The 14,860-nt window shown below is 44.6% G+C and overlaps 1 protein-coding gene across 1 annotated transcript; it reads right to left on the reverse strand.

Moving 5' to 3' along the window:
* Positions 1 to 498: 498 nt before the first annotated feature.
* Positions 499 to 12,636, reverse strand: LOC119357769. Its single transcript, XM_037624607.1, has 10 exons — positions 12,120 to 12,636; positions 6,034 to 6,138; positions 4,671 to 4,796; positions 4,096 to 4,541; positions 3,815 to 3,985; positions 3,557 to 3,703; positions 1,513 to 1,636; positions 1,194 to 1,315; positions 961 to 1,064; positions 499 to 668 (listed from the first exon to the last, which is right to left on the reverse strand). The coding sequence occupies exons 1-10, from the start codon at positions 12,634 to 12,636 to the stop codon at positions 611 to 613; spliced, it is 1,920 nt and encodes a 639-aa protein (XP_037480504.1). The 3' UTR covers positions 499 to 610.
* Positions 12,637 to 14,860: the final 2,224 nt, after the last annotated feature.

The following is a 14,860-nucleotide window of genomic DNA, read 5'->3' on the forward strand; positions in this document are numbered from 1 at the left end:
CTTGAATGATTTAAAGTGTTGGTTTTGCTATGCAGCAAGAGTTTGGAAAGGAAGCTTATTTACATTATGCTTCCAGCAAAAAAATCACAGGGGATGTAGCAAAAAAATCACAGGTAAAAATGTAGATTTTTGCCATGCAACAAATCTAACAGAAGGTTGTAGCTATTTTTTGTAAGCTTCCAACAATTTGACTGTGACAATGCAGCATCCACATATTGTTTTCATGAAAAAGGTTTCGAGGGGAAAACTGCACAGAGATTCCCTTGAAACTTCTATGGATGAAGCTCATAACCAGCAAAACAATAAACGGGTGTCAATGCATGATCATGTTGGCAAAGCAGAAGATCACATCCATTAAAGAACGGGAGAAGTGCTTCATCCAAAAGAGATCAAGTTATCATCGGTTTACATACCAAAAAAAGAACACATATGTTTACCGAAGGTATCATTAGGGTACATACGAACGCGCACTACTCTAATACTATCAGAACGCTGCCACCTCAGACATGATTCTAGACCTAACGAAAGAAAACGAGCTTGATCGTCTTGAACCCTCCCGCAAATTAAGCCGCCAACTCTTCATTGAATGCCCGCTCCATTGGGGCATTGTTCATTGGGTGAGTGCAAAGGTTGTGCACCACATCCATGCGGTATCGCGCCACGTCTTCCTGTAAAAATGAATGAAAAAAATTAAGCAAGTATGATACTAATTATTCTTGTGTTGCATGAGTATTAAAAAAAGGAAAGTAGATTGCAACAAAATGACAAAGAAATTACCTGATTGAACTCTTTCATTGACTTTCCATCAAAGTTCTCCACATATTTGAGCCCGAAAAAGCCACAATCACATCTGTGAGATTTAAAAAAATTCTCCTTCATATTTCCGATGCATAGTTGAAACAAGCAAGAATGTTGAAATGGAACACATGATTGAAGCAAAAATTCAAAAAGAAAACTCACAGGTTATCTTGCTTTGGGTAATCCTCTAGGTCAACACGGGCGAAGGATCCAACATCGACATTGAATTGGCTGTACTCTTGTGCGAGGGCTGCAAAGTTTGTGATCTACCACCAAGAAACACGCACAAAAGTTTGAAAAAAAAAGGATAAGGTGTGTGAAGATGACAACATGGCATTTATGTAGATGAAGCAAAATTCAAACAGAAAATTTAAAAATAGAGAGCATGAGCCTACCAGGTTATTTGCTTGCTTCTTCAAAGGAGATTGTTTTCCTTTTGAATGGATTGAGTCAAATACATTCCACTGCTTGTATAGCAAGTTTGCGCAAACAATTATCCAGTGCTTGTGAAAAAAAGCTGGAAAGCACAAAAGAAAGGCAAAAGGGGGACTCAGACACATGTAACTGATGTGCAAAAAAGCTTCCAACATCAATTAGAGTTGCTACATGTGTTTCAAACAGATGTTGTCAACATCAATAATAATTGCTACATATGTTTCGAAAGAAATGCTACATCATTGGATCATATTTTCAAAGTATTTTGTGGTGCGAAACAAAAGTAGGCTCTCTGGAAACTTACGAGGTCATATTTATTCGCCTTGAACTTTGTCACAGCCCTTTCAAGCTCGGGTATGAGTTTTGCTGGTTGGAAGGTTGTTGGGTCTTGTTTTAGTAGCATCTACTTGAAGGATGGCCACAACAAAAATGGTTAGTGTGTGTTGCAACAAAAAATGTGAAGAAAAAAGGAATGAAGCATTGCTTGTTTCTGCAAAAGCTTACCCCCGCGTGGACTGAGAACATGTATTTCTTCCGATTCGTACCACTTGCTGCACGGGATGTCATGTTGTTCATCTCGATGCATAGGGACATAACCTCATCATTCATATCCCCACGAGGCTTGAAGCATACCAGGAATTTCTTGTATCCAATGTAAAATCCACCCATCTTGATGAAAGGTGTCCTGTTACCATAGATGCAACCAAATGAATCATTTGTTTCGAGCAGAAAAAAAATAAAAAACAGAAAGCAACAAGAGATAGGGCTTAGGTAGCTCACACTTGTTCATTGGCATGTGATCTCCTCAATGGTTTCCCATGCTTTACATACTTCTCATACATGGCTGCAGCTGCATCAACCTTTTGCTTCTTTGCCTTGGTATTTTTTACCGCTGGAACTTTGGCCATCCTCTTCTTCCTAGTGTTCTTGTCATGTGTGCTAGGGCCACTGCTTGCCTCAACAAAATGCTCTTCTGTAGCGACCATATTAGGAGCTGCAGCAAGCAACAAAAAATGGATGAGTTTTGCAAGGGATTGTACAAAAAGAGAATTTGATGCAATCACACATATGTAGCGAAAAAAATGACATGGAGAAAAACAAAAAGAAATGATGCAGGAGGAAGGAAGCATACTTGGGCTGTCATCATCGTCTGAAACAGGGAACACGGGGATGTTTTCAAAAATGGGGCTGACTGTGCTTTTCTTGGTTATAGGCTCATCCGTGCAATGCATCATCTCGTAGTCTTCGGAGCCCTTTGGGAACAACTCACAGGATGGTTCGTCGTCCCAAATGCCAGCTGTCGCACTCCTGGGTGCATCATAGAAGAGTGGGGGGCTGTGAGGTGAGACGTTCCCTTCCATCTCGAAACTCACTCGTTGTTGCTCACGAGTTTCAGCAGCCTCGGTTGCTACTTGTTGCTTCAATCCGGTGACTTCATCCTTGTTAATGCTAGGTGTTGTACCTTCAGCTTGAGCTTGAGCACCAATGCCATCATTTGCAGCTTTAGCATCATTCTCTTTTCCGTGACATTCGTCCATGATAGGTGCTTCGAAGGAGAAGTTGGGCTCACTGGTAGCTGTGACGACGTCTCCAACATCGCGAAGGAGGGCAGCCATCCGGCTGCACTGCAATCCCTTTAAACACTGTCCAAACTTGCCTACAATATCATCCACCTCCGCTGCAAAAAAACCCTTGTGCTTGTCGTAAAGCATTTGAAACTGAGTTGGTACCTACAACAAGCCAATTATTGTACATTTTAGTCACATGTGTGGATGTAAAAAAACACAAAATGTGGGTGTGGCACATTAGAGGTATGGATGGAGCGAGAAAACAAGTAGGTATGCTACTGTGTTACTATGTATCAGATAAAGAGTGTGATTGTAGCAAATTACTGTCATGTATGTAGGTAGCAGATTTATGATATGGATGTAGCAAAACTATAACATGGATGAAGCAAAAACAGAAGGTAGTTGTAGCACACTAGACACATGGATGTAGCAAAAAAAGCCTAGTAGGTATGAACTTAAACCACATATGAAGCAAAAACAGAACATGGTTGTAGCACATCAAAATGAAGGATGCAGCAAAATAAATATACACTTGCAACTTGATATAACAAAAATAATGTGAAGCCTAAACAGGAAATGAAAATGTACCCTTAGATCTTGCATGCTAGGGAATGATTGCTGCAGCCACTCGTTCAGCGATGATGATAGGTGTGGTTCAGCATCAACATTTTGTTGAGCCTCGTTTGATTGAGAGTTCTTTGCTTGATTTTCAGCACCTTGAACTTGGCTTCCTTGGCCACTAATTCCTTGGCCACTAGGTGCTTCAGCACCACCTCCCTGCCCACTAGCTGCTTCAGCACCAACTTCCTGTCCCACAAGTTGTGCTGCATAGGGGGTGTTGCACAAACTCCGGATCTAGGAAAACAAAACATGAGTGGCGGAAATAAGAAGGCTGCCATAAACTAATTGGAAAAGCAAAGATTGCTACATGCAAATTCAGTGAGCAAAAAACAGGGGGGTGTTAATACTCCATTGACAAAGGAAAATACATAGGCGGGATGTAGCAAAATTACATGGGTGTGTTTCCCGTAGAAAGGTTGGATAAGAGTGAGCTTGTTCTTGTCAACTTTATCCAGCCACTCAAAATCCTTTTGGCAAACAAAACGTATCCTCGGCACGGAATAATCAATAGCATGCTCATTTGGGAGGCCCGCCGGGATATCAACATGATCCATGTATATGATCTGCATGGGATGGAAAAAGGACATTAGCCAACAAAAAACATAAAAGTCATGAAGGTTTCATGCAGCAAAGGAAAAAAGATGGAGGTATTTCATAATGTTGCATTGCATACCGCTAACATGGGGAGGCATGAAGCAATCTGGAACTCTTTTTCTGCGTTTGCTTGCATCCTCTTCTTCTCTTGAAAGACTCCAACCTCCTCCATCGCTCGTGCCAACAAGTGCTCATCCCAAGCGAACTCATGCACCAAAGACATATCTTCCAAGGAAGCAAGATACTCAAGGTTCACCATATTGCCCGTGCCTGGGCACAAAACTGTTGCCAACGCAAGGAGTGCCCAAGTCCTATTTATCATATCCACGTCCTCCTCACTGCAACTAGTGAGCAACTTGACAACATGGGCGATTGGAGCCCTGTTCCCCTCCTTGTAAATGTTGCGAAGATCATGTTCATCACTCTTCTTTAGAATCTTCACGGGTCTATCACCGGATGGCACGTTGAAAATCCTTTTCACCATAAGCTTGCTGAAGGTGATAGATTTGTTCTTGTGTTTGAACTCAGAGAGTACGTGATTCGTGTTCATCGCAACAAACTCAATGAGCTCATGGGGCACCTTGAAAGACCGGATGTCCAACAAGTCCCCAAACGCTCCCTCCCTTATGATTCTCTGTTTTTCCGGTGATATTTGCTTCCCAATCTGAGCCAGCCTTTTTGAGTTAAACCTTGACTTAAAGCCACATAGATTGCCTTTCTTCTTAATCTTCTTCTTAGCCTTCTTACTCCCCTCATTCTCACCAGAGTTACCTGCAACATCTACAAAAAAGGAAAAAACACAAGTCAATAAAACCATAAAACCATACCATCAGAAGCTAGGAAGAAACATACATGAACACCTAAAAAATTCTGACAAACGTATGAATTCAGGAATGTTGGGTTGCGCAGCACAACGAGTAGTGATTCATTGGCAAAAAATATATATAGTGCATATCAGACCAAAGCACAAAATAAGACCAAAGTTATAGGGAGAACAAAAATAAGACTAGACAAAATAATGTACTTATATTTCTAGTGTTCTACTACAGAATGTTGTAGACTGAACAACATTAGTCAGCTCTTTCATGTAGATTGTGCCATTGACATTTTGCCTGCTCTTGCCTTATCGAATCCCAAATCCAACTTCCCACAAAAAGGTACATAATGCCAGCACGTGTATTTCCGTAACCAAACACCGGCTAATGATTAAGAAAACGAGTAAGGACCATTATCTGCCAAGCTTGATTCAAACTATATTCTCTCCCCAATCTACATTCAGACTGCTGCACTAAAAATTCACCAAACTTGTACAATTCGATTATACTGAAGTGTAGCTTCCCCTTTTTGCAATGTTTGAAATCTCAAAAATGACACCATTGCAACAGAGAATCAGCGACGAGAATAATTTTGGACAGAAAGAACTTAATCATGCAACCCCGCTGGTTCTTATTACTAGCAATTCAAGCTCTTCTGTCAATGAAAATTAACCAGGGATATACTAGTGTAGTGGCACGGGGATTTTTCTTCTGGCCAACCACTGGGTAGGGCCTAAGCAAAACATCTAAGAACTTTTTGGCCAGGGGTTGGTTCAGATTTTTTATTGTTTCCACAAGTCTGTTTCCAGAGTCATACCCAAATCCACCAATCTAATGAATCTTTTAGTAGTTGCTCGTATGACTGAAACAAGAATTTGCAATACTACACTGTGGACAAGCAAAAGCTACGACAGTTCTACGCCGGCACCAGATCAGATCGGCAACCATGATTCACCGCCGCGCCAACTCCCTCTGCCCGCGGGAACCCCACTCCGGCCCCTGCCTCTGTCCGCGCGAACGCCACCCCGACTCCTCCCTGGACCCGCGGGAACGCCACCCCGCCGCCTCCCTCGACCGCGGAAACGCCATCCTCGTCCGCGCCGGTGCCGGCGGCGGCCCGCGGCTAGCGACGCCCTAACCCTAAATCCAACGGGGGAGGGGGGAGAAACAACGAAAATGGAAAGCATTTGGGCTCGTGTTACCATCGGGGGGAGCCATAGATGGCCGGAGAATGGAGATCCGCCCTGGGCCGCCGCCGCCGCCGACGCCGTCGCCCTGCGCGAACAAGCACGTCGCCCGCGCTCGCCCTGCTCGAAACGAAGGATAGATCGGATGCAGCAAAAATGACATTGGAAGGGATAACTACGAGCGCGTTAAAAAAAATGGTAACACGTGGCGCAACGGTGTCCTTGGATCAAAAAGAGATCGTACGCACGGGGCTCGACCGGCGCAACGGTTCGGCCGGCGCACCGGCCACCAACACTTCCCTTTTCCGATTTAGGCGCCGTCTTCTCCGAGATTTATATGAGAGCCCCTGCTATTTCGGTTAGTAATACTATGAAAAAAGTCCATGCGTTGCAACATGACATCAGTGCCCACACAATCACAACACATTTAAAAGCGTCGATCCTAATGCATCTCTCTGGAGAAAATATGCCCTAGAAACAATAATAAAGTTGTTATTTTATATTTTCTTATATCATGATAAATGTTTATTATTCATGCTAGAATTGTATTAACCGAAAATTTGATACATGTGTGGATACATAGACAAAATACCGTGTTTCTAGTAAGCCTCTACTAGACTAGTTTGTTAATCAAAGATGGTTAAGTTTTCTAACCATGGACATGTGTTGTCATATGATGAACGGGATCGCATCATTAGGAGAATGATGTGATGGACAAGACCCATCCGTTAGCTTAGCATATTGATCGTTCAGTTTTATTACTATTGCTTTCTTCATGTCATATACATATTCTTTTGACTATGAGATTATGCAACTCTCGGATATCGGAGGAATACCTTGTGTGCTATCAAACATCACACGTAACTGGGTGATTATAAAGATGCTCTACAAGTATCTTCGAAGGTGTTTGTTGGGTTGGCATAGATTGAGATTATGATTTGTCACTTCGAGTATCGGAGAGGTATCTTTGTGCCCTCTTGGTAATGCACATCATAAGAAGCCTTGCAAGCAATGTGACTAATGAGTTAGTTGCGAGATGATGTATTGCGGAACGAGTAAAGAGACTTGCTGGTAATGAGATTGAACTAGGTATGAAGATACCGACGATCGAATCTTGGGCAAGTAACATACCGATGACAAGGGGAATAACGTATGTTGTCATTACGGTTCGACCGATAAAGATCTTCGTAGAATATGTAGGAGCCAATATGATCATCTAGGTTCCGCTATTGGTTATTAACCGGAGAGGTCTCTCGGTCATGTGTACATAGTTCTCGAACCCGTAGGGTCCGCACGCTTAACGTTCGATGACGATTTTGTATTATATGAGTTGTGTGATTTCATGACCGAATGTTGTTTGGAGTCCCAGATGAGATCAAGGACATGAGGAGGAGTCTCGAAATGGTCGAGAGGTAAAGATTGATATATAGGATGATAGTATTCGGACACCGAATGTGTTCCGGAGAGTGCCGGGTACATATCGGGTCACCGGAAGGGGTTCCAGACACCCCCGGCAAAGATATGGGTCTAATGGGCCAAGAGGGGAAACATAGCAGCCAGCAGGGGCGCTCCCATATGGGTCGAACCAGAAGAGGAAGGAAAGAGAGGAAGAGATAAGGAAGGGGAGGGATTCGGCCTCCCCTTCCTTCCCTCCTCCTTCCTTCCCCCTCTGGAAAATATGGTAAGGGGGCGGGGGTGAATTGGAAGAGGACCCTCCTACTTGGGGCGCCCCCTTGGCTGCTCCCTCTCCCTCCCACCTATATATATAAGGGGGGCGCCTAGAAGACGCACCAATATTTGTTAGCCGTGTCGGCGCCTCCCTCCACAGATTACACCCTCGGTCATATTTTCGCAGTGCTTAGGCGAATCCCTGCGCGAGTCACATCACTGTCATCATGCCATCATGTTGACAGAACTCATCTACTTCCTCGATACTTTGCTGGATCAAGAGTTCGAGGGACGTCATCGAGTTGAACGTGTGCAGAACTCGAAGGTGTCGTACGTTTGGTGCTTGATCGGTCAGACCGAGAAGAAATTTGACTACATCAACCGCGTTGTCAAACGCTTCCGCTTTCGGTCTATGAGGGTACGTAGACACTCCCCCCTCTCTTTTCTATGCATCTCCTATATAGATCTTGCGTGAGCGTAGGAATTTTTTTGAAATTGCATGCTACGTTTCCCAACAGTGGCATCCGAGCCAGGTCTATGCGCAGATGATATGCACGAGTAGATCTCAAAGAGTTGTGGGCGGTGATCGTCATACTGCTTACCAACAATGTCTTATTTTGATTCAACGATATTGTTGGATGAAGCGGCCCGGACCAACCTTACATGACCACGTTCATTACACTGTTTCCACCGACAGACATGCAACTAGTTTTGCATAAAGGTGGTTGGCAGGTGTCTGTTTCTCCAACTTTAGTTGAATCGAATTTGATTGCGTCCGGTCCTTGTTGAAGGTTAGAACAGCAAACTTGATAAATCACCGTTGTGGTTTTGATGCGTAGGTAAGAACGGTTCTTGCTAGAAGCCCGTAGCAGCCACGTAAAACTTGCAACAACAAAGTAGAGGACGTCTAACTTGTTTTTGCAGGGCATGTTGTGATGTGATATGGTCAAGACATGATGTGATATATGTTATTGTATGAGATGACCATGTTTTGTAAAAGTTACTGGCAACCGGCAGGAGCCTTATGGTTGTCTCTTTATTGCATGAAATGCAAACACCGTGTAATTGCTTTACTTTATCACTATGTGTTAGTGATAGTTGTAGAATCAATAGTTAGCGAGATGACCACGACGCTACGATGGAGATCAAGGTGTCAAGCCAGTGACGATGGAGATCATGACGATGCTTTGGAGATGGAGATCAAAGGCACAGGATGATGATGGCCATATCATGTCACATATTATGATTGCATGTGATGTTTATCTTTTTATGCATCTTATTTTGCTTAGTACGGCGGTAGCATTATAAGATGATCCCTTAACTAAAATTTCAAGGTATAAGTGTTCTCCCTGAGTATGCACCGTTGCGATAGTTCATCGTGCCGAGACACCACGTGATGGTCGGGTGTGATAGGCCCTATGTTCGCATACAACAGGTGCAAGACAGTTTTGCACACGCGGAATACTCGTGTTAAACTTGACGAGCCTGGCATGTACAAATATGACCTCGGAACACTAGAGACCGAAAGGTCAAACATGAATCATATATATAGTAGATATTATCAACATAGAGATGTTCACCATTGAAGACTACTCCATCTCACGTGATGATCGGACATGGTTTAGTTGATTTGGATCACGTATCATTTAGATGACTTGAGGGATGTCAATCTAAGTGGGAGTTCTTAAGTAATATGATTGTAACACCCTCGATGCGGCTATATCTCCCACGTGTCGAAGCACGACTTAGAGGCATAACCGCATTGAAAGCAATATCGCAAATGAGGTAATATTCACACAACCCATGTAATACATAAGGGAAAAAGATACATAGTTGGCTTACAATCGCCACTTCACACAATACATGAATAAAGCATTACAACAACCAAATACAATCAGGGCCCGACTACGAAGCCAAAATAAAAGAAGAACCCCAAATGCGACAAAGGTCCCCGATCGACCCCAACTGGGCTCCACTACTGATCAACTAGAACGAAGCTACGCAAAGGACAAGATTTTCATCGAGCTCCTCCTGAGCTTGGTTGCGTCATCTGCACGGACTCATCGGCACCTGCAAACTGGTTTTTGGAAGTATTTGTGAGCCACGGGGACTCAGCAATCTCGCACCCTCGCGATCAAGACTATTTAAGCTTATGGGTAAGGTAAAGGTATGAGGTGGAGCAGCAGCAAGCGACTAGCATATATGGTGGCTAACATACGCAAATAAGAGCGAGAAGAGAAGGCAAAGCACGGTCGTGAAAGTATGATCAAGAAGTGATCCTAAAACAACCTATGTCAGACATAACTCCAACACCGTGTTCACTTCCCGGACACCGCCGGAAAGAGACCATCACGGTTACACACGCAGTTGACTCATTTTAATTAAGTTAAGGTTCAAGTTATCTACAACCGGACATTAACAAATTCTCATCTGCCCATAACCGCGGGCACGGCTTTCGAAAGTTCAAATCCCTGCAGGGGTGTCCCAACTTAGCCCATCACAAGCTCTCACGGGCAACGAAGGAATAGACCTCCTCCCGAGACATTCCGATCAGACTCGGTATCCCGGTACAACAAGACATTTTGACAGGGTAAAACTAAACCAGCAACACCACCTGAATGTGCCGACAAATCCCGATAGGAGCTGCACATATCTCTTTCTCAGGGCACACTCAGATGAGCCAGACGTCGGGTAGGCCAGCCCAGAGTTGCCCCTGGTAGCCCCGGACATCGCTCAGTTGGACCAACACTCAGAGGAGCACTGGCCCGGGGGGGTAAAATAATGATGACCCTCAGGAGTGCGACTCTCAAGGGAAAAGAAAAGGCTAGGTGGCAAATGGTAAAACCAATGTTGGGCATTGCTGGAAGAGCTTTACTTAAGGCGAACTGCCAAGGGGTTCCCATTATTACCCAACCGCGTAAGAAACGCAAAATCCGGGAACATAACACCGATATGACGGAAACTAGGGCGGCAAGAGTGGAACAGAACACCAGGCATAAGGCCGAGCCTTCCACCCTTTACCAAGTATATAGATGCATTAATTAAATAAGATGTATTATGATATCCCAACAAGTAAACATGTTCCAACAAGGAACGATCCCCATGTTCCAACAACGAACAAACTTCAATCTTCACCTGCAACTAACAATGCTATAAGAGGGGCTGAGCAAAGCGGTAACATAGCCAATCAACGGTTTGCTAGGACAAGGTGGGTTAGAGGCTTGGCTTAACAATATGGGAGGCATGATAAGCAAGTGGTAGGTATCGCAGCATAGGCATAGCAAAAGAGCGGGCAACTAAGCAAGCAAAGATAGAAGTGATTTCGAGGGTATGGTCATCTTGCCTGAAATCCCGCAAGGAAGAAGAACGAGTCCATGAAGAAGACAAACGGACGTAGACGAACGGTTCCTCACAAGCACAACGTTACCGGATCCAACCCGAAGAAGCAAACACCGGAAAGAAACACACAACATAGTAAACAACCACCACATCAACATAGCATGATGCACAACCAAGTATGATGCATGTCCGGTTTAATGAGGCATGGCAAAATGCACAAGCAATACTACAAATTAAGTGGAGCTCAATATGCAACTCCGTTGCATATTGACGAAAAACCACATGACTTATTTAGTTCTCTCTTGTTTATGTACCCAACAAGATTAAATGTTGTTAGCATGGCAAGAGGTGAAGCAAATGAAAACTACCTATCTAGTCAAGGTTAAATGAGGCCGGAAGCAACGAACAACAATTCCAGAAACTCCTCATGAGCATATTATAGATTTGGTACTGTTCTTCCCTAAACACAATTTTAGAGTTGTTTAACATGCAAAGTAAGGTCACCATGTTAAACTAGGCATTTTTCTACCCCATTTACATATAAAGTTTGTTAGATTTGGAGCTACGGTTGAATAGTTATGAATTAAATCATTTTAACAAGTTATTTAAACAAATTTAAACAAACAGCATTTTAAACATTTTAAACATGGATGAAAGTGGCATATTATTAAACTAGATGAAAAACTAAGCAAGTTTCATATTAAGTTTGTTTCAATCCGATGCACGGTTGTGAAGTTATTAAATGCATGAAGTATGAGGGCTTTTCTGCAAAACTGCGTTCTCTGGAAAAATAACTAAATTCACCAGGCAGAAAAAAAATATGAAACGGGCCGAAACTGGAAGTGCTGGGGGCGCTGCTCACAGTGGGCATTCGAGGCCTTTGGCACAGTGAGAAAGGCACTGGGCCTGAGAAGGAGGCCTTAGCGCCGAAGCGGCCCGGAGCGCGGTTGCGGCCCAGGCGCGCAAGAGGCAGGCCAGCCTGGAGCTGGGCTTGGAACCCTGCAACTGGGCCGGCTAGGCATTTGATCCGCGAAGCTGTTCTTCTCTGCGGGCTGGAGTGGAGATGGGCCGGGTCTCACGGGGACTCAGCCTACGTGCGTGGACGAGGCCAGCGACGTAGATGGCGTCGTCCTCCTCCCGACGAGGACGAGCGGCGGCGGCTTGCAGACTCCGGCAACGGGACGAAGCGGGAAGGACGGGATCCCTCGGATCCGGCGGGGAGGAGGCCGTAGTGGCCGGATCCGGGGTCGGCGTGCCCATCGATGATCGACGGCGGCAGCGGAAGCTCCAAATGACGCCGGTGGTTTCCTGCGGCAACAGAGGGAGGGAGAGAGATAGTGAGGAGAAGGAGCAGAGAGGAATCGAGGGCCGGGCGGCGGCATTAATGACCTGGGGCGGCAGCGACCGACGGCTCCGACGACGGCCGCAGGCAGGCGGACTCGCCGGCGCGGCGGGGAAGAGCAGCGCTCCGGCTCCCTCCCGATCCAGGTCGGATCGAGGAGGAACAGCCTTGGCGGCTGCGAGCGAAGGGGATCTGGCCCGGGCGGGCCTCGGTTGGGCCAGGCGGGCCGTGGGGCTGGTGGAGGCGCTGGGTGCGACGTGGGAGCGCATGATTGGCTGCGCGTGTCGCCGGCGGCGGGCTGGCCGATGGGGGTGCGACAAGTGGCGGCGGTGGAGAGGGTGGCTGCGGAAAAACGGGGAGGAGAGGCTAGGGTTTCAAAAATGGAAGGGTAGGGCGTCCATTTATAGGCAGGGGCTAGGAGAGGGGGGTTTTAACCCGTTTCGGAACCGTTCGATCGCAATCGGACGTTCCGGAGCGGAGGGGGTTAGGTAGATGGGCTAGAAGGGCTGTGTAGAGGGCCATGGACTAAGAGGAGAGAAAAGAACTACAGCCCGACATGGGTTTCCGAAGACCGAAAACGTCCGACGAAAATACCGACAATGATGCCGCTATATATATAACGGTTGGGCTATCAAACGAGCTCCGAATGCGACGAAACTTGACAGGCGGTCTATCTACACTATAACAAGACCACACGCCAACTTTCAACCCATTCCGAGAACATTTTCTGGCCACTTATAAAATACTATTTCGGACATGCCGCGGGCGCGTGCAAGTGTGGTTGGGCTCAGAACAGACAACAGAGAGAACTCGGAGAACCCGGACGAATGCAAGTTTTGAAAACGTGATGATGCAATGCACATGATGACATGACAAGATGCAACACGCAAGCAAATGACATGGAAACGACGGCGAATAACTGGACGACAACTGGCACATCGGTCTCGGGGCGTCACAACACTCCACCACTACGAGAGGATCTCGTCCCGAGATCTAGAATGGCATCGGAGGGACAACGGAAGAGATAAGAGAAGAGGTAAAACAAATTGCTTCTTTGACAAACGAGTGAAACCAAAGAACCTTGAAAGGTTGAATAACTTGAAAGAAAGAAAAACAACAGAGATGAACAAAGTTGAAAGCACTCCGTTAAGAAAGAGGAACAAGGAAGAACAAATTCGGACAGCACTCCGGTAGAAAAGAGAAGCAAAATTTGATAAGATGAGAGAACTTGAAAAGAGGACACAACACTCCGGTTAAAAGGAAAGGCATGAAAAGAACATGATCTTTGACAACACGAGATGATGGGTTGAAAAGATGAACATCACAATGCCTCCGGAACAAAAGTAAGAATGGAATGGAGTGAAACGAAGGGAAACAAGGTCTTGAGAGAGCACGCTCACAACAAAAGCTAGAACGGAGTTGTTGGAAAACCAACAACGAAAATAATAAGCTTCATATGGTCTTATGGAATACATCTCAAATTATGAGGTGACAACCTGCCACTCACAGGAAAAGAATTGGATTGATAAGAACAAGGAGACGAGAAAGCTATATCACCGGGAGGATAAAAGAAGAACTTGGGTCATTTATAAGCATCATAATAGCAACAATCCTTAGGGAAAACTTTAGGTGAAACATGACACAAGATAACTCCAATGAAGAGATTGATGGGTTTAAATATCTCATTCCTGACAAGTTTTGAATCATGAAACATGAAGGGAAATTGTCAAAAATGACATAACACCGCCTCAAAAGATAAGGCAAAAAGAATTGCACTCCGGATTGCAAGATGAAGAAAACTTGAGCTCCTCTGAAAAGAATCTCAATGAACACTTCGAGAAGGAATTAAATCCTTGATGAACCATCATGTAGAGCCTCCATGAAGAACTCAGGTAACAAAAGGAATGAATCAAACGAAAGGAAAGGGAAGTTGGAAACACAAGGTGAAACCTTGTAATGGTTTAGATGGATCTTCGTGATGAAATAAATTGAGAGAGCTTGGAACTCCGGAAAAGAAAAGATGAGACAAATGATACCGAGAATTTGATGAGCCTTCGTAATAAATAATTGAATATACTCGATGAAACAAGAATAAAAATTACATTATGCTTATCCTTCACCAATTAAATTGATGACAATGAACGGATTTGGCATATTGCTTATTCTCATAGAAAAGATTAAGATAGATATAGCACAAAGTTGAGAAGGTCTTCGACGAACCACCGATAGGATTTGAAAGAACGAGAGAATTGATATGACAACGAATGACGAGAACTCTTGAATGAACCACCATGAGAATTGAAAAGGAACGAATAAAACGTAAAGAAACACCGGGAAGAATTAGCAAATACACGAAGATGCTTGAGAGAATTTAGATCCATGAGAATGAAGGGATCACAAACTGATTAAAGATCGCTTGAACGATGCACCGGTAAGATTAGAGAACGATAACTGAAGGCTGGGAATGAATAATTATGAGATGATGGGCTCCGG

Source organism: Triticum dicoccoides, chromosome 2A (assembly GCF_002162155.2).
Source record: "Triticum dicoccoides isolate Atlit2015 ecotype Zavitan chromosome 2A, WEW_v2.0, whole genome shotgun sequence".
Lineage (NCBI taxonomy): Eukaryota > Viridiplantae > Streptophyta > Magnoliopsida > Poales > Poaceae > Triticum > Triticum dicoccoides.